This window comes from Morone saxatilis, unplaced genomic scaffold (assembly GCF_004916995.1).
Source record: "Morone saxatilis isolate NCDOM2014 unplaced genomic scaffold, NCSU_SB_2.0 Contig12, whole genome shotgun sequence".
Lineage (NCBI taxonomy): Eukaryota > Metazoa > Chordata > Actinopteri > Moronidae > Morone > Morone saxatilis.
Genome location: NW_023339674.1, coordinates 2248996 through 2269884, shown reverse-complemented (window position 1 = coordinate 2269884; position 20889 = coordinate 2248996). Strand labels below are relative to the sequence as shown.

The 20889-nt window shown below is 43.0% G+C and overlaps 2 protein-coding genes across 2 annotated transcripts in view; one reads left to right on the top strand and one right to left on the bottom strand.

The window, feature by feature from the left end:
- Nucleotides 1-1445, top strand: part of LOC118321921 (insulin-like growth factor-binding protein 1) — a 3435-nt gene extending 1990 nt beyond the window's left edge. Inside the window, 2 exon segments of the mRNA XM_035653476.1 lie at nucleotides 278-385; nucleotides 387-1445. Coding sequence (XP_035509369.1) covers nucleotides 278-385; nucleotides 387-404 — 126 coding nt within the window. The 3' untranslated portion in view covers nucleotides 405-1445.
- Nucleotides 1446-1974: 529 nt separating this feature from the next.
- LOC118321920 (insulin-like growth factor-binding protein 3) overlaps nucleotides 1975-20889 on the bottom strand; it is a 20802-nt gene continuing 1887 nt past the window's right edge. Inside the window, exons 2-4 of the mRNA XM_035653475.1 lie at nucleotides 18144-18388; nucleotides 15629-15748; nucleotides 1975-6000 (exon numbers count right to left, since the gene is read on the bottom strand). Coding sequence (XP_035509368.1) covers nucleotides 5875-6000; nucleotides 15629-15748; nucleotides 18144-18388 — 491 coding nt within the window. The 3' untranslated portion in view covers nucleotides 1975-5874. The remainder of the gene's footprint in view (nucleotides 6001-15628; nucleotides 15749-18143; nucleotides 18389-20889) is intronic.

The following is a 20889-nucleotide window of genomic DNA, read 5'->3' as shown; positions in this document are numbered from 1 at the left end:
GAGAGAGAGAGAGTTTTGGGGATGGATTCATGACTCCACTCAGCATGAAAGAATCTCAGCAAGTTGTGTGTGTGTGAGAGCATGCAGCCAAGATTATGCTTTAAAGTGCTTTGTGAGTGAGTGAGTGATGCAGGCAGGTTGTGTTTGTGTTCTGATGTCACCTAGCGAGTGCTGCATGACCGTGCGTGTGTGTGTATGTGTGTGTGTGTGTGTATGCATCAGGAAAATATAGGCAGCTGAATAAAATCTCATCTGTGCTGTTTCTGTCCCTCCGCAGTGCGAATCCTCTCTGGACGGACAGAGGGGTCGATGCTGGTGTGTGAACTCCTGGAACGGCAAGAAGATTTTAGGTTCGACCGACCTGCCTGCAGACGCCGAGTGCCCTTAAAGAGATCAACCACTGATGCAGATCTCACAAAAAAGATGAAGCAAGCCACTGATTTTTCCTTTTTAAAAGCTGTTTATTTATTGATCTTGTCCATGGTGGTGTTTAATTCAGGTACACTGTCATTGCGGGACTGTGGGTCCCAACCACCCTAAACCCCTCCCTCCCTCCCTCCTCTTCAAACACCCGTCCCAAAGAGAAAAAAATCTATTTTTGTTTTGCTGAGAAGAAGATTTTAATATTGATGCATTTACTTCTGCTATTCAGCCTTATTTATTTCCATTTTATTTCATTGTATTTGTAATTATTTTATGAGTATTTATATCATTTTTTGCCTTATTGTTATTATTATATTATTATTTTTATGGGTGTATAAAGTGTATATATGTATCTTGGCCCTGAGTAACTCCACTGCTGAGTTGAGCTCGCTCTACCCTTAAGGAGTTGTCTGGAGGTTTGGTTTGGGACAAACCAAGCAAGAACAAAAAGCACTGAGTGACCAAATGTAATTTAGAAGTATTTCTAAATGTTGTTTCTATGATTCATTTTGTTGCCATTGTTATGTCTTTATTTTATTGTCCATTTTTTTCTGATGTGACACACGATCAGCTCTTGTCAGTGAATGCAAAACTCTCAGTCGGGAATCCTTAAACAGTCTCAGAAAACATTTCCCATGCTTCCATGGGGCTACAGATAGCATGACAGGCGGCGCCTTCCTGCGTCGCCTCTCAGACGGGTATTTCTACATTAACCTACCTCCAATATTTATATGTCTGCTGTCAGTTGTGTTGATGTTTATGTCGAAAAAAGACTCGATATTTTACTTTACACATTGCTGTTCTCTCTGACCAAGAACACATGACCACAAAGAGCGAGTCCCGCAGCGTACCGCGACGCCTCCGCTCTACCTACATGCTGCTGTTGGAGGGAGAATTATTGTTTATGTGAGTCTATTCCAAAGTGACTAACTGCTCACTCGTCTGTGTATGTACACTTTTTTTGTAATTGAGATGTAATGGAAGAAAAAAAGGTGATATATTTAATAAAAACATTAACCTCAGCTATGTGTTGGCCTCTCTTTCACCTCAGGCGCACAGACATCCATAACATGAGAATCACAACGGCTTCATCAGGATGCGAATATGAAAGTCTGCGTGTATAGATGCACTTCTGGACCACATTTTCTATATTGGGCGTGTTTGTGTGCAGTGTTATCACGGTGATCTAAAGTGGAGGCCCTTGTCTAACTTTAGACAGTTCGCGGGGACATGCAGCTCTGCGCTGCCTTTGACCCGCTCTCTGTTTGCCTTGGTCGGGGCACAGGAATTCGCCTCAACCTCTCGTGCCCACTGCCAGCCTGCCTGGCACCACCAGATTTATTTTTATTCTTTACAAATTGAACCTTTGCTTTATCCTTATTGACACATTCCAAGACTGAGGGGAGCCTGATTGCATTCAAGGGCTTCAACAGGAGCAAATCTGTGGCCCCGATTGCCTGCAGGAATGAAGCAGAGCAGATGATCGGTCTGTGAGCTGCTGATGACAACAAGCCTCCCAGTGATATAAAGTTAAACAGCAGAGACAGCGTCTTAAAATGTGTTCACTTTTTATTTAAAAAAAGACATTAAATACAAATTATACTTTGAATCAAAATCATTTCCTTTTCTCAGAGAAAATAATAGCTGTGTGATTTCTAGTTTAGTATCATGAAAAGCTGAAAAACTCTTTGAAGGATAAACTTAAAATGAAAAACAAAAATAAATTTTTACCCGTGAACAGAGAGACCAGCAGGGGAAAAAAATAACATACAAAATAAAAAGTGACGTTACAGAGGTGTGACCCTGGCTCTGCACTAACAGACTGAGGCGGGATGGCTGGGTGTGCATGGAGAGAAGCGACTGACTGAGAGGTGAGAGGTTCACTGGCCTCGAGAAGCAGTGAACTAAGATGACCAGAGACCTGAGTGACTGACTGACACAGATTTCGCCCGAGGCCTAAAACTCGCCCGCTGGGCACGGAGCTTACAAATGACACTGCTGAGCAACAGAAGGAAAAGGTTCATTAAAAAATAAAACATTCATTAGTGATTATATTCCCCAAAATACACTGAATCATATAGACTTTGCTGTGCAATCGGTGAGTCACTGAATTGTTCATAAGAAAACCTAGTTTGGATGAGCTTATAATTCTTTCTTAGATAAATAATTTTCATTTTTAAGTACTGTACATGATGTCTAGTCAGACACGTAGCTGGCCAGGAAATAATAATAATAATAATAATAATAATAATAATATATATAAAAAGACACACTTACAAATATTAGGGAGGGAATAGCTTAAACATATTTGTATGTATGTTCCTCCCCTTTACATCAAGTCTTTGAGTAGATGGGATATAGCACCAACAGGCTGGTTGTAAGTTGCTGCTGTCTATTAAAGGAAGTGTACAGCCGATTTCATGCTACCAAGCTACTGGGCAAGCATTCTTTGTCGGCACTCTCTCCACTTTTCAAGTCTTTACACAGGATGCGGGAGAGCATCGGGCAGGAAGCTCGTTGGGGAGGACCCTGCCTCCTCCCTCAGACCCCCTACCACTTGTGTGAATGCATATTTGGTGCTGTGTCCACCTTGTGGAGATTTGTTGGCATACGATCATACAAGCATTTTTCAAAGAAACAAAAACAACAACAACAAAAAAGAAAATAGTTTTGCATTGAATGGAAAATGTCTGAGGGGTGTTCGCTAGGTTCGCTGTCAGAAGTCCTGGTGTAGCTTCGTTTTTTTCTCTCTCTCTCTCTTTCTTTTTTCTCCTCCTCCCTGGGTTATTGTTTTCTTACAGTATCTCACTGTTTCATCTGACATTACCTCGTAGGAAAGGTATGCAGATGCAGATAGGTCCAATTGTCTTTAACTGCATGCATTGAAGAGTAGCGGCGCAGCTAAAGTGCTTTAAGTGCTTGTGCTTGGGCTTGAAGCATAGGGGCAGCCGGTCTCACCGGGCTCGCCCCGTTCAAACAAGCCTACACCAGGTTGCACCACTGACAGGAAGGTGGGCAGGGTGCTGGGGTGGGGGAGTAACACTCGGGTTAGTGGGTTGGAGATGGGATCAGGCACACAGACATGGACAAAGTTTTAGACAGGAGGGGGGAAGGGGTGGAAGGACCTCAGCACCGGAGCTGCATGACGGATAAGTTGTGGAAAAGGGACGTGGACAGGAACAGCAGGTGGAGGGAAAGAGACAGAGAACAAACTAGTCTAACTAACTGATCCCTAAGACTGCAGGGCGGCATGTGAGCACCTCAAAATAATACCACCACAAATCTGTCTTTTGAGTGTTAAATACCCGGCTCGGGGCAGGTTGGAGAGTGGCTCATGACTTGCTCTTTCACTGAGGACGGCAGCTGGGATTCACAGCAGTAACAGTGGATTCCCTTTACAACCCAGAGTCACAGAAAAGCATCAAAATGTTGGCTAAATACGGCTAAATACTCATCTCTTTGTTGCTGACACACACAGCTAACCCTGCTAGTGGCAATGGAAGCTCTGTCTTTAGCCATGTTTTCGATCTTCAGACTGATTTGCTGTTTCACGTTTGCTTAGTTATTCAGTCTGATGTGTTCATGTTAGCTGTTATTTGGGGGTTTCTGCACAGAACAATTAGCAGCGAGTTGCATGGACACTGTGTAAGCAGATGCTGGGAAGAGTAAGAGTATTTTTTGTAAATTTGTGGAGGTGTATAGCTGCGTCTATGTCATCCACACATGGCTATTTTCTGGCTCCTGCACCAGAACATGACGTCTCTGATCAGGTAAACAGCCATCAGAACAACATGAGACTAGGCCGATATTGGCCTATCACAGACATATCGGTATCAATATGTCATCCGATATGAAAAGAGTTGGTTTCCAGCATATAATGCAGAAAAAATGTTTGTGTTAATATATTGGTGTCTCTGCAAAGCTTATCCAGCAGAGTGCGCTGCCATTTACAATACTGTGGCAAGCAGTCAGAGACAAAGAGGCAGCTCTTAGCCAGGTTAACTAGAATTATTAAATTATTTAACATGTTAATTTAACTTAAATATTCCTTAATAAAGTTGTTTGAGAAAAGAGCCTTCTGAGTACCTTTGAATAGTCTTATCGGTGCAAAATCAGCCGCCATATTGGTAATCGGTAATATCTAAAATTGGTATTAGCCTCAAAAATCCTGTATCAGTTGGGTTCTACATGAAACCTGTTTGAACCGCTGCTAATATCAGGGATGTAGGCAGCAATTCAGAGGTTTGGACCTAATAATTTGACACCTTAATCTACTTCTCCACCGTTGATTGATTCCCTCAGCATGATCAAAACACTCTCCGGAATACAGCTAAACACACAACTTCCACTTCCCGCTCTCGCCGCCCCACAGCTCAGACGTTTTAATGCTGTTTTTGCAGCCTTCAGTTCTACTGTAGCTGTTGTGAATCCAAACTCCAGTAACTACAGCTGCTGTCCTCAGCGAAGGTGTAAGCCACACATTTCAGACGAGTAGTTGACACTCGAAATGTAAATTTTTTTTAGTGACGTACTCCTTTAATCGAGGACTACGTAGGGTGAAGGGGAGGCATGGAAAAGTCTGTTTTTTAAGGCACTGTAACTGCATGGTTCGCCTCCGTTCCCTTCCCAACAGCAGGGAGAGGGACACCGGATGAGAAGTTAAAGCCCTGCCATCCCATAATTCTTCACTTCAAAATGGACCCTGAGCCAGAGAGCGTATTTTTCTTTTCTTTTCTGCTGTTTAATGGAGCCGGGGCCAGGGATGGGCAGCCTGACATCTTCTACACTGAGTTTAGTGACATACAGTATTTACACAAATAAACACTTTTGGGAGAGCGCACACTCGCACGCCATCTTGCACGGACATGCAGCTGTGCATACGTATGTTACGCAGGTGCTCACACATTAAAAGACACACACACACACACACACACACGGACTCGCGGTTACACACTCACAGACAGACACACACATTAGAAACGGTTGGTGGTGCGGTTTTTCGGGTCACAGTCACAAACAAGTCCTCTTTAAAGTGAGTGGAAAAGTCCCTCCTTCCTCTCTCTAAAAGAATAGTGCAGATGGTAGGATTCTCTTTCTTCCCCTTCTCTCTCAGCTTTCAGCTTAATATTTTTTATTTTTTATTTTTTTAAAGAAAGGATAGAGGTTCCCTAAGCACGGGACAGATAGCTGTGATGGACAGGAGGCTCGGCCGCTCGCAGAGGCTGTGCTTCACCCCCTTTCTCCCTCCACTCCCCCTTGTTCTCTCCCTAACTCTGCGACAGAATTCAGACCTGAAATCAAAAAGGTCCAGAGCCCGCTTCAAATGTTTACATAAAACTACATGCAAGAGCAAAGTCGGCTCTCTTTCTCTTCTCTCTCTTGTCTTCCTCCCTTCTCTCCCCTCCCTCCCGCCTTAATTCTCTGTCCTCCTCTCTCCGTCCACTCGTCCTCTCATTTGCTTTCCAGGTTGTAGCACTGCATCTCGCCCCGCTCCCTAGCGTTGAAGCCGGGCAGAGGCTGCCCGTATTTGTCCACGCACCAGCAGAAGCCCCGCCTCCTGCCTTTGGATGGACGGCACTGCAAACAGAGGTAGAGAGACAGGGAGGGGTGGGGGGGAGACAAAGATTAGTATGCTGCTTGTTTGCTTTTACTAAACACTATGAGAAGATTAATGTGTGCAGCCTTCAACGAGAAGGATTGCACAGGTGGCACCAGCAGGGCATGGACAAACACCACTCAGCTCGCTCTGACTTCCATCAGAGGAAAAGACGGGAAGGCGGCGGAGGACTTATCACTTTGAGACACACTGTGAAAACAGATTAGCGTTTCCAAGGTGAGGAATTACCCTGACACAGCTTTATCAACACCACCTTCGCCGTGCGTGCGTGTATTATAATAAGACTCTATCTCGCTCTGTTGGCTTTTAGTTTTTGGATGCTTGTCAGGAGGCCAAGTCATGCCTCAGCAGAACTCTAATAAGACAAACATCTCATCGATCATGCAGAGGAATGCCCTGCTGTCTGGAGCCGTCTCGGAGTTTTTATGTGCACAAAGTATCAGAGATAAACACAGCAGATGATGCAGCTGCTCGCCTTGTGAAAGACGTAGGTGTCGAGATCAGAGCACGGAGAGCCTCGATCTGCAGCCAGCGTGGTGTTGAGTCTGTCCCACCTATGAGTTTATTTATCAGGCTCATGCATGCTCCTGACCAGTGGGGGTAAAAAAAGTAGATTATTTTCGATGGGGGGTGGGGGGGGGGCAGGAATGAGGAACGCACTGAGTGAGTGAGAGTGAAGGAGTGTGAAGGTAAACATGGAGTTGCTAAAATATTTGCCAAGGCCAGTTGGAGGGCTGCAAGGAAACCAGCGCTGCTATTCTGGGAAGCTGGCAGACACTCAAAATCATCTGGAGCTGATTATGGCCCGCGCGTGCACGAGCGCACGCATAAACACACATCAGCAAACATGAAGGCGCACACAAACAGGAGTCGTATGTACCGAACATATACATACCCCCCACCTGCTCACACACACACACACACACACATACACGCAGTAATATCAGATGTTCCCCAGGGGGCCGGGCTTTGTAGAGTGGCAACTTTATGAGCCCCATTTGGGGTACACATGAAACGACACAATCAGTCAGGCTAGGCTGAACTCTGGCTCAGAATAATCCTCCTCCTACCCATCATCTCGCCCCTGAGGGGAGTGGTGACAGAGCGGCGAGGTGACCAGCCAGGGCCGAGACACGCCTGTCTGTCTCTCGCCCGTCTGTCTCGCTGGCAGTGCAGTCCAAAAGTAGCAGACGGTACATTCGGTGTGTGTATATGTAGAACACTGGCTTTCAATTGAAACAAGGGCTCTGAGGCTGAACTTTGAGCTTCACTTTAAGCATTTTGTAGCCTATTTACTACAAATTTAAAGAAAAACAAGATGAAACCCTAACCCTATGAGAATTACATTCCATTTCTGCCTATAGATCCTACTAAAGAGTTCGATGTCCAGCGGCAGGTGGCGCTCAGTAGAACACCTCAGGGTTATGAGTCTCCTTTCCTGAAGATGCTTCTCTTCTCATCCAGCATGTCTTGGAGGGAAGTTGAAGATGAACTTGGACAGCATCCTCCCAGAGAGTCCAGCACAACTCGTCCACTGATCACTGAGTCGGCCTTTCTAACTAGCTTATTAGCTTCTCTCGACTAGAAGCAAGGAGACACAGCTAGCCAGTCTAATTCCAAAGTTTAACACCAACTAACACCTCTAAAGCGCAATAAACTTGTTTTCTCAAATGAAAAGGCAACAATTTGTGCTTCTAGTTGTGTGCTGTAACAATTCCTTGGCAAACGACACAGCAGCGACTCCCATTCTACTTCCAGCAGGGCTGTGCAGTGGATAAACTGTTGTTTGGTTATAAAGAGGTCAAGTTTAATCATTACCACAACTTCCCAAACCTTAATGAACTAGTTTTATGTGCCTAGACTATGACTAGACTATAAAAATGGCATATGTAAAGAGCTAAAGAATGAGAGTTTGTACATCTTGGGTGAACTGTGTAGGATTCATAGCACTTTTCAGCCTCAGAAGACAGCATAAAAACAGCTATAATTTCTACACAGCTTATTAGATGTGGATGTAAACGCCCTCAAATTAAAGCTGAAAATCTGCACTTTCATCTAAAAGTCATTGTTTCATTTAAATTCCAACACCCAGGAGTGCAGAGTCAAAACAAAACTCTCCTAATACTTACGCACTGCATTGTAGGTAGACAGACACAGAGGCAGACAGACAGACAGGCTTTAGAGTGTGACCAGGTGTCTGTTTCCGGCGTAGTCAACATCCACGTGCAGCCTGAGTGCATGATCAAAGGCAGCTTTATAGAGACAGAGGCCCATTAAAATACCAACAACTACTGCAGCAGTCTGGGGGCAAGTACGCAGCCCAACACGCCCCATTCTCACACACTAACATCATCGAAGGATTCTTTGTGTTGAACTCAGCTTCCCTCTTTCCTACCTACCTCTCCTCCTCCTCCTCCTCTCCTCTCTCTCTCTCTCTCTCTCTCTCCTCTGCTCCCTCCATTCCCCCTCACGGTGCCATCGTCTGAGTCTGCGGCCAGCTTCTATTTTAGCCCTGACCCAGTGGACGAGACTGCGGAGAGGAGCTTAACATTGTGTTCCTCTGCGCTGGTTAATGATGATGGAGTCCTGCCTGTGCCTGGTGAATGTGTGTGTGTGTGTGTGTGTGTGTGAATCTGTGTGAGTGTGTGTGTGTGTGTTTGGGAGGGTTGAAAAGCCAAAGGAGAGGGGAAGAGGAAGAGCAAAATGTGCATGTGTGCATTCCCCTGTTGCTTGGCTACCTTTGAAATTCCGCTCAGTCTCTCTTTCATCTGTGAACTATTAGCAGTCATCTCAAGCAATCCTTTCTTTACTGCTTCAATCTACACACACAAACACACACACACACACACTGGAGAATAGGACAATGGCGAAGACAGCCGTCCACTGAGGACTGGATGTCACTTTCCTGCCTCAGAAGGACTGAAGGTTTTCAGGGTTTTACTCAACTTTTTGTTGCAAAAATACAACAAAATACAAACTAATGCTGGTAGCTTTAAGGAATATTCCATTGAATACCACCTGTTTGTAGCTAGCTTTAATTCATGATGGGGACAATAGATTCCAACAATGATTTAATTTTGCAGAGGAAACAAAGAATAAAAACATAAATAGAAACTTTTCAAACTATTCATGCAGCTTATTCTGCTTTTTTTATTTATTCACTGATTCACAGCCAAAACATGTTAAATATCCAGCGTCTATTTGTTGCTCGCCTCTAGCTATTTACTCTCTAAAAGAGCTAAACATGCTAGTTAGCAGACAGAAGTTCTGTATTTAACCATAATCCAGCATGTGTAGGTGAAAGTCATTTGTTGCTAGCATTGGCTAGCTGTTTTTGTTTGTTATTGATGAGCAGTGGAAGTAAACATAGTCACAAAGGACAGACGTAAACAGCTAACTGTGTTAGCAACACACAGAAACTGTGTGAGGTATATTTTAGTGAGAATTTAAATGTTTGGAAGAGGAGCCTAGTGTATTCATTTATGTAGTCAGTCGAATATTTAAAGGTCCAGTGTCGGATCTGTTGGCAGAAGAAAGAAGAAATATAATATTCATAAGTATGTTTTCATTAGTGTCCAATCACCTGAAAGTAGGAGTCGTGTTTTTGTTAGCTTAGAATTAGCTGTTTTTATCTCCAGAGGGAGTGATTTCTTTTCTATGGCGGGTCCACCATCTTGAACCGCCATGTTTCTACAGATACTAGATTGGACCTTTCACGTTTTTCATGGCCACCTTAGTTTCTCCTACGCATGTGGAAGGTGTCATAGGTTGGTTACAATCTGCAACCAACTGCTAGATGCCACTAAATCCCACACACTGGTCCTTTAAATAAAAATAAATATGTCAGTAATGGAGACACTGTTTCTAAATTAAGTCAGACGTTATCTTTGGAATTACAATTTCCTGCTGTATCCATCTTGAGTCAACGCTGACTATGTTTCTCAATGAAGAAAGGAGCCACAAACCTTTCAGGGCACCTTTCAAGCACAGTGAGGTGAGTATTTCATAATCAAAACATATTTTTTTTGGAGGTGTGTTTCTTTAAGGTGATCGCTAATCCTTTCACCCTGAACCTCAGCTCAGAGGTCCGACCTCGTGCCCCATATTCTCAGCCCTACAGCCCCGACACCGGCCCTGCATGGTCCACATGGCCGTCACTAAAAAAAGCACATTTCATCCACCTCACACATTCATAATGCTACCTTTATGGGGTGTGTATGCGTGTGTGTTGTGCGTATGAATGTGTGCTCTTGTGATGCCGGTCTTTATAGCTAATAGCAGCGCCGCTGGGCTTCACGGACATTAAAAAGAGCCTGGACGGACCACAGGATAAACACAAGCTCATAAAATGCAGTGTGTGTGTGTGTGTATAGGGGCGCACGTATGTATTTGTGTAAAAGAGGGTGCATCTGTGTGTGTGTGTGTGTGTTTGCAAGTGCATTGGGAGTGGCTGCATTAAACTGCAGATTAATTTGTGTTTGTTTTAGAAGAATGGATCCACACAAACTTTAAAACAGGAGCCTAAATAATCAATAGAAGTAATGCGGGCATATATAGTTATTATTAGTTACTAGTTATTATACTTATGACCTTTGAAATAGTTGTGTGTTAAAGCGTCTCTAATGTAAGCGACTTTAGTGCATTTCACATTTTTTTAATTGAATACCTTCGACTTTCTCAACTGTGGGACAGACAAAAAAGTGGGGGAAAAAGCTATTTGAAGACATCAATTTAGGATCTGCTAACTTGTGTTGGGCATTATTTCTGACATTTTAGAGACTACAGGGCCAAATATGGTCAAATATACATCCATAACAGATGCTACATTTAGTGTCTGCATACAGAGCAGGTAGCAGCTGCTTATCTAGGGTACTGATAACTGCCCCTTGAGGGACAAATAAAGTATTTTGAAGTGAATATTTAAAAAATACAGGACATATTTTGTGAAATTATAATAAAACATTTGTTGTTGTTTTAATTATTTTAAGGGTCATTCTAACTGTTAATAATACAGTTCTCTTCATGAAGTTGCCATGATCTTGCAATTTCGTCCAATCACTGTAACTTCTCTGCATATTTAAGTTCATTGTTTAAGTGCTTGCATTATACACGGATGCATTAACATTTCTAAATGAAAGGCAAGATGTTCTCAAACTAAGTTATTGACAAAGTATAGTTTTGTTATCAGTACCGAATTCAGGTACTGTATCGGCACTCACTCTGCTCTACATATCACGCAACAGCCTAGGCGGAAAAATGACTCTATATCCCCCAGCGAGAGGGAAGGCGAGGTGGATTACAAATCCAGGGAGGGAACAGAACGAGGGAGAGAGACAGAGTGAAAATAGCTGTCTGGGTCCCCGAAGGTTGGCCAGTTATTATAAAGCCATTGTGGTCGGTCTGTACGTTTCCACAGATCCTTCTGAGTCACGCTCAATAAGTCAACCCTTATGGGCCCTGGCACTGTCAGGACCCAGCGAGGGAGGAGGGATAAGGGTACGCAGGCACCTGGCTCACATCCTTAACCCACTGCCTCTTCCTCATCCTCTTCCTCTCAACACACACACACTAAACTCTGAAAGAGTACACAGAGACGCAGAGACACTGTCGTCCCATTCACAACCCTCTGCGGGGGTGACTCCTGGCCAAACAAGGAAGGAAAAGGCAGGTGGGCGGAAGGGCAGGATGGACAGAATGATGGAGTGGGCAGGCAGAACAAAAGAGGGGTGGATGACTGTAGGCAGGGCACAATGGGATGGGTGGGTGAAATAATGAATAAGAGAGAGAGAGAGCCTGAGAGAGGGGAAAAGTGAGAGTGAGACTTTGTGGGGTGTAATGAGTGGGTCAGTGTTGGGCATGCATGGCCTGAACTGGGATACTGGGCCAATTCATATAACTGCAGCTAAAAATAGGTTTCTCTGTAGCTGAGGGAGGGCTACCACTGGTCAAACTTCTCCCACTGCGCCGGGGCACTCATGTTACCAGCAACATACTGTATACACTGGAAACCACACACACATATACTGTACATGCTTGCGACTTCTTCGTCATGATAGCTGAGCCTTAAAACATTATTCTATCCCATTCTGGTATCAAAACTCACAAACAGCATGTTCTTTCTCTTTTTACTTTGTCTATGTATCTATATTGTTTATCTATTCATGTGTTTGACTCAGTTTTATTACTTTGTATTAGTGGTTCCCAACCTTAAGGGACCCATTTTCTATCACTGAGTAAACTGGCGAACACTGACTAAGTGGTCTATTTTATGGAGTTTATCAAAAACAAGGCAATTTGGCCATTAACCAGGTGTGTGGAGGTGAGAAAGTATGAAGGATTTGAACTTTTTAATCATCAGTGTGGCCGTTCTGAACAGCTATAAACGCTTCCTTCAGACACATCGTACAAACTAATTTGTGTCATCCACTTTCACACAATGTGTTTGTTCAGTATGTCCGAAAAATCATCGTTTATCCCATATTTTGGCTTATTTTTTAACATACTGAGCATAGCATGTGCGGTGGACAGCGAGAAAGCAAAAATGCGGGCGGAGTGGTTTCAGAAGTTTCTATACGACTTTGATCTTTGTCCTCGGCTGTGGAAATCTATCACCACTGGAATCCATTGGAACACAGTTACTGTTCTCTATCAGACTTTTCCCAGACCCCAGAAACCTTTCTAGGAATCATTTTTGCTTTATTTCACCCAGATGAACCTTCTAGCCCTTTCTGGTGGCCGTGCAACTATTGCTATACAGTCTGCAGTACTTAATATCATCTACGGGTCGCTGTACTCAAACACAAGCCTCAAAACTGATTCAACTTCTGAACTCTATTCATTTATTGTAAAGGAAAGAAACAGGCGGTTGCTAATATAATCATTTGCAATAGGTGTGGGATTATAGCCTAAAAACAAGCTCAAGATTTAGCAAACAATTACCTGCATGCAAGTTGTATAAAATAAACAGAAAATAGAAAAAGCACTCAGAAGATGTTCGGTACTTAACCAGCAGACTCTCTGGCCTTTCTAACCTTCCTTCCACCACTGCAAATCTCCTTAATGGAAATATCATAGTTCTGCATGAGAGAGTAGACAACAAAGACAACATTTTTAATGCGCAACAGGTCTGCAGCGGTAGTTGCCGGTGTTGGGGCATATGGGATTACATTGCTTGCCGACCGCCACCACCGTTGTTTTGCTTCCATCAACACGTCAGACGATGGACGCTACAATTATAAACCATCTGCTCTGTAAAACGTGTCACATGTCGAGAGTTGACCGACAAGACAAGGGCAGAGGATTTGGTGTCAAAGTGAAAGCAAAAGCGTCTATTTGGCAATATTTCTGAATGCTTACAGGCAGACCCACACGGAATCTGCACCTCTGCAGATTTTTAGCAGATTTTCAACAGAGACACTTCTTGTAAAACTCAACATGTTAACACGTCACCACCCTCTTCTGCATGTGTGTGACAGTTGGCTGTTTCAGTCGGCCTGCTTGGGGTAGTTTTAGCTTGTTTTAATATATTGTGTGTGCTTAGTTTTGGCTGAAAAACAATCTTTGTTATCCTAAATAAGTATTTTTTAATACATTACAAGTAAAAAAAACATTCCACAGGTTCACTGCTGAAAACTGTCTGTGAATCAGGAGCCTGATAACGTCATTGAGACAATATGTAAACTTTGTTTTATGAAGGTGGCCGCATGGAGCCAACAAACGTAATCTACACACACATCTTCAAGCTCCGACAGTGAGGCTGCTGATAATAATCTAAGTAAACGCTCTACAGAGATGACTTGTTGGGAAGCTTTTATTGCACTTACAGTAACTTGTTGTTGTCAGCTCATTATTTTGACTTCACCTGAAGTTTATTAACCGATGTGGGGAAATTCGCCTAATCTTTTGTGGTTCTCCAGGAACAGCTGAAACCTAAAAACAAATGTGCTGAAGTAAGTCTCCTTTTCCACTCCTGCATTTCTCTCATTGTGTTTTATCAACTGTTATCTAATGCGCTATCGGTCTAAATGGCCTAATCCTCGCGGTTCTTTAGGTGACAACACAAACAGGAATGCACATACGGGACTTATAGGCTGTATAGTTGTTATTTTTGTTCCTGTTGATCCTTTATTCCTGGAACTACCTGGCCGTGTTACTTCCTGGTACTGTTTGGTGGAAATGCTCCGTATGAAAGATGAAACTACCAGCTTTCATCAGTTCGGGAGTATTTGATATTAAAAGATTTATCACTTTAACACTCTGAGACAGATTGTGTATCATGTGTATAGTTATGCCCCTGTTTTCCTCTGCTCAGTCCTTCACCCATCCACCACCTTTCACCTACCTCCCTCCCTCCCTCCCCCTCTTGCTCCCTTCTTTTCACAGTATTGTCACCCTAGACGGTTCACACGGTCTCCTCTTCGCCGCATTTCCGGTCATAAATCTCTGCAACGCACCGTGAAGGCACATCCCCTCGGGTGGATTTAACACAACACCCTGCACCCTCTGAGAAAAAGGGCGACAAGGGCTGACACACTGCTGCACACGCACACACACACACACTCACACACACTTAGACCAGAGCTGCCACTTTCCTGGTAGATATTTGTTGATGAAAATCCAAGAAAAGACCAAGGAAGAGTCTGATTTTAATAAAAGTAACAATGAAACCGCACTTTGGAGACTTTGGGGAAAGAGTGAGGTAAGAATCTGAGAGGGTGATTTTTATTCTGTGTGTGTGTGTGTGTGTCTGTGTGTGTGTGTTATGGCTCGAGTTGGTCTCTGACTCACGGTGCTTGTGGGGGTTTTTTTCTTTTTTGGTGACTCATGCGTTTCTTAGAACGGGCTTCAGCTCAGTGGAATCCCTCCGATAAGGCTCCCAAACCTCAGGAAATTGGATGGCGGCCATTCAGGTCTCAGCAATGCCACCACCGCCCCTCCCCTCCCACTTTTTCCTGATCTCGCCCCTCCCTCCCTTCAGGTTAGCGCGTCGCCCCAACGACTTTTCAGGCCTTTTTCCCATCTTACAAAACGAGCAGGCCATGGGTGGCCCAAGTCTGCTGTACCACGGACAAGAAAAACTAAACCAGTGACAGCCTGTTTGTTTTTTTTACCTCACCAACAGCACCCCACACCTACACACCCTCACCAAAACTACCACCATCAAACAAGCGCCATACATACACTGCCCTGCCGCCACATCTACCGTGCCACACACACTCCCAGACCACATTCTTACATCCCTACCCCCCACACTCTCCCACACCACACACCCACAAACACACCTGACCAACTTCATTTCCTGTGAGGCATGAGTCAGACGGCTGCAGTGCATTTACCGGAGTAATACATAGTTATTAGCCATTCTGATAATATAGTGTTGATGTGGCTGTCAAGGAAACCCAAGCTGGTAAAAAAAAAAAGGAAAAAAAGGGGGGATTGTGCATGTGTGGGTGGGTGGGATGAGTCGTGAGGATTCTTTGGAGGTGTTCAGGCATGCGGTGGATCTGATTTGCATGTCCGCAGGTGTGTGTGTGTGTGTGTGAGAGAGAGAGAAAAAGAGATGAAGAGACAGCAGGGAGAGCCATTCACCTGTTTTTTCTTGTAGAAGCCCTTTCTGTCACAGTTGGGTATGCGGAAGCCTCTCGGGTTGAGCACGTTGCTGATTTTAAGACTGCTCAGGATGCTCTCCATCTCCCGCCGACACGGCCCCTGTGGTGACACACACACCCCAACAACGCAAGTGTTACACGCTCATCCAATCACAGATGTGAAGAACATGCGAGCAGTGTTCGTGCAATTACATACATTTGTGGTAAAGTCTATAAAAGTCCTGAACCACAAATAACTTTCCCCCTAAAGGAGTTTTAAAGTTAGAACAATAATTTTATGTATGATAACATATTTAATTCTGGTCATTAAATCATTGGTTCATGCTGTTTTAGAGACGTATGATCCCTAATAATTATTAGTTTTTCATAATCTGAGCACTGCGGGCAGAGTGACACTGGAAGAAATAAGCAGGAAATCAGTAAATTAAGGAAACTTAAACTGCACTATATGATGCTTTAATTAAGAGATACAGTACTAAAACTAAAGATAGCCATGAATTTTTTTGAAATAAGCTTAATGTCTTGTACATCTCTTTATGCATTTTTAACGTCCTCAATATTCAGTTTGGCATTTTTTGAGGCTTTGAATTTAAATGTTTTTTCTGCAAAACAAAAACTCTGTGTTAGTTGCGGTGATGATCCCACTGTTAGGTCCAGGTTGAAGAGGTTAAGTCCAAAATTAGACATCAGCATTCTGGAAAAAGTAGTACCTTCTCTTAAAAAAATGTTTCATCTTCGCATATAACCAAAAATTATGCTGTTTAAATTACAGTATGTAACTTATAGGCACCCCGTGGAGTGTCTGACCACAAATTGCTCTGTAGATCAATGTTTTTTATGTTTTGTAAAGGTTGCAGACTGCTGTCCCTCCATGGCATATGGTGATGAATTGACAGAGGTTGGTGGTAATTAGAGAACAAAAGATATAATACAGTATGCAGTAATTTATAGAATTGACTGGGCTGATGTTAAGCTTGGAAATTGTTTTATGAGATAGAAAATGTATTCAATATGTTTGTTTTAAGACCTTTAAGAATACATACAAGGTGCTAAATGTAAGAACCAATTACGATTGAAATACTACTGGGTACCTTTTGAAATATGATAACACTAGTAAAATGTTAGACTTCAACAGCAGATGTTTAAGAGTTTTATAAGTTTTCAGAGAAATGTCACACAGTGGATGGATTATCATAAATTTGTGTCACTTCAAAAAGGATGCTTACAGCTAACAGTTGTGTTTTTGAAAGTGTAAAACTGGTACAAACCAGAACTTACCAAAAGGTAAACGCTAAAAATATTATGTTTCAAATCTAAATTTTCACCAAATTTGTTAGCTTTGCTAACTAGCGACCAAACAACAAAAATAGATGGTTTTCTGTTTTTTAAAGGCCAATTTTATTAATTTCACATTTTAATTGTCTAAAATATTTCATACAAAACACAAGGTATCTAGAGAGTACAACTAGAGTATAACTATCCTCATTAAGACGCTACAAATTATATTTAGCTACAAAAAAAATAGTTGTTGCTATGGAGACAATATACACTGTCTCGTCTAGTTGCATTGTCGTAAACTGGTTTCACAATTGGACGTTTTAACTCGCTATAAGGACAGATTGTGTTCTCCTCCCTGGGTATGTACAATGTCAGTTTTTGAATGGCCAACTTTAATTAAAATTTTACTTTTGTTAAATATATTATTATTATACAACAAAATACAACGTAAGTAGAGAACTCTCTAAGTAGTTAGATAGCAGAAAAACCTAGCAAGCTAACGATTTTAAGCTGACTCTCCTGTCTTTAGTGATTTCTTTTTCATTATCAAGTTCAAATTAAACATTTTTAATGCTAAATATTTTGACCAAAATACAATTTAGCTCGATTACCTAGCTAGCCCCGGGTACGTTGGATTTATGGCATTCAGAAACTGTGGTTGGTAGCGTAAATGACAGCATTTTATGTAGAAATCAGGTCATTTATTTAGTTTACTGGTACATTTGTCCACTGCTTAATATTGTTTAAAAAAAATACAAAGTTGCTTGAGGATTAATTAGCCAGCAAAAGAAAAAACCTAGCATGCTTACAATATTTAGCTCCAGTTTCAGTGTCTTAATGACTTCAAAAGACATTATGAAGTTAAAATTTTAATTTGTCCAAGGCTAAATATTGTGAACGAAATACAAAGTAGCTTGAGTATTAATAAATTAGCAAAAAACCTAGCAAGCTAACGGTTTCCAGACGCTCACTGACAGACTCTCATCTTCCCTGCGGGTACGTTTGATTCATGACATTCAAAAATTGTGGTTGGCAGCGCGATGACAGCATCTTGTGTCGAAATCGGATCATTTATTTTATTTAGTGGTAACGGCTGTGGAAGATGTTAAACATAAATGTTGCCATCTGTTGTCATCCGCAGTCGTGGCAGGGTCACGGTCAGCAACCGTCTGAGCAACACCATAACATTTTTAACTTTCCCTCTGGGTGTGACTTACATACTCAGACTCCCTCTTGTTCTCCAGGGAGAAGTTGTGAATGTCCATATTGGCTCCTCCTGACACTGGTTCCACCCAGTAGCTTTGAGTCTTCTTGTTCTGATCTTTCTGGATCAGTCTGTTGTGCAGAGAAGGCCTGGTGTCCACAGACCCACGGCTGTGCCCGGCCTTCACGGTTGCCACGCCGGGCAACACCGTCACTGTTGCCGTCGCGTTGGCACAGCCCTCTTCTACCTGATTTGTATCTGTATGGGTAAAAAAGGTGAGTCATCAGTTTTCAGATGTTTCATACTTTCTGAACGATGCTGAAGGCGGCGTCTGAATCGTAGCTTCTGTTTCAGATGTTAATTGGACAGATATTATGAAATTTGGAGGCAGATTATCCGTTTTTGCCCCAGAACTGCACAATTAATTGAAATTGTAACATGGCCAAACAACGAAATCTTTTGAAAAAGGTCAAATGGTTGATCTCCGGATGTAAGACAACGCCCCAACAAATGTCACATCATCATGATTTTCTTTTAGTGAAAATGAAAATGATAATTCCTACTTATCGCTTAAAGTTGTAAAAATGAGTTTATATTATATTAAAATCTTTGTGGCTGTTTGACACTACTTCAAGACCAGGTCTAGATCGAAAACCGCTGTAACTACCCCTGTCAAATTTGGACTAAATAGCTCCTGGTGGTTTCCACAGGGGCATTTTTGGACACGAAGGGTTGCACCACTTCCCAACAACGTAACTATTGTAGTCACAAAATGCTACAAACCTCGTACAACCGCGTAAACAAACGTTCTCTCATATTACAAAACAAAAACAATGGTTAGTTTAAACGTTTTTCGTGAGTTTCCAGAGGTGGCTAGTCGCATTGCTGGAGGCCCCTGATTTGCATAAAGCCGCCCTAAACCTCTATTTTATGCAAATGAGGAGCAGCCGACGTGACGTCCTGTCTCCCAAAATGTGCCGCGATGCTACCACAATGCATTGCAAAGCTGCTCACATTGACAATGAATGCAACACATACCAGTGGACACATACATTGAGAGCTGTTATTTGTCTTATGTGATTTGAATGCAGAAAAAGCAGTAAACCCAGTGTTTTTTCAGTTTTTTACAGAATAAAGGTTTTACAAATCTGAAACAGTCTCTACAGATTAACAACCTAGTCCAGGTTTGACAAGTGCAGAGACCGTTAAATTAGATCTGGTCTTATGTGGCCTTGATGTAGCTGTCCCACCTAGCTACTCGCTCCAGTTTCTGTGACTTTTCATAGACAGAATGAATGTTTCACAGCCTTAATAACATCTTACGGTAACTTTTTTTCTTCTCTGTTTGGTACAAAAATGAGGAATCAGCTCCCAAAATAAATATCATCCTTGACTCTCCCCGGAAGCTACCAATCAGAAGCTAACTTCAGCATCACAGAGTTGTTTCTAGTTTACAACACTGACGATGAATGCCTGCTTCTCTTAATCCAGCAGAGGATTCTTGACTGTCTCAGAGAGGCCTGTTTTTAAAAGAGACAAAATAAAGTTAGCTCATTGCCTTGTGGGCTGTTTGGAGCCAGCGACGAAGCCAAGTAATAAACAGAAACATGACGATTTCATATCCACAAATTTCCACAGCGTGCAGACCAAGAGATAGAGCCACAGAGAGGAACTGAGTGTAAACAAGACTTTTTAAGGACGCTGTGAAGAAGAAAATGTTGTGTATGTGTTTATACTTGTAGGGGGGGGCTAAAAGAGGAGGAGGTTAGGGCAGTAAGGGGTAAAGTGGGAGATGAGGGAGCGGATATATTAATAGCTCGTGGTGCTGGCAAAGATTCCTGTCAAATCGTTAAAGACGGAGTGGTGACCATCTGACCGAGAGGAAGAGGAGGAGGGGGCTCCAAACACTCCTCCCTAATATAGGAGAGGACCAAACTGGCCGCCATGTGCCACCCGGTCGGCCACAGCGGCCACCAGGCCACAGTCGAGAGGAGCTGAGTGAGCTCAGAGACGTCCGCGAAGAGGCAGAGGGACGATGGGAACACACATGCAGCTGCTCACACACACACACACACACACACACAAACAGTTTTAAACCGTTAACTCAAAGCAGATTTTGTGTTCGAGAGCTGCGGTGAGGGCGGCGGACGGGCATGTAGGGGTGTAGCTCGTGTGGGCAGGCAGGCTGGCAGCCCACCCTTTCTCCGTAGCCACCTGATCAATTAGTGACGTGGTGGGGCTCCACAGTCTCCCAGGCTCTCCAGAACTTAGAATAACAACACGGATGTCAACAACGGCATCAGCTGGAGGGCGGCAGATGCTCTTTGACCTGACGCAGTCTGCAGAAGTGTCCATAAATGTCCATAACCAAGGACAGAAATATTGAGCCCTTTTTAAGATTCCTGCAAGCATTAATTTTTATTGTCAATATAAACTTTTATATAACCTTTCTAGGAAGTCTGGGGCGTTTTAGATAAACACATTACGCAATTTGTTTGTATAATGGCACAGGGGTAAACAGCACAAACTGCGGTGAGGAGAACTTGTTAATGTCTGGGAGGAGAGGCTGCTCTGGAGCTGGGGACTGATGGCGGTGGAAACCACTGGGCTGCACTTACAACCTCTGACCAACAGGGGCGCTTGGGATCCTTTCCCCCTCTTTCTCCCCATCTCAAATAATGGAGATACTGTAAATAAGAACTGATACAGTCTCACTGCTGTTTATTGTGTTCTCCTCTACAAGCCCATGAGATTGGTTT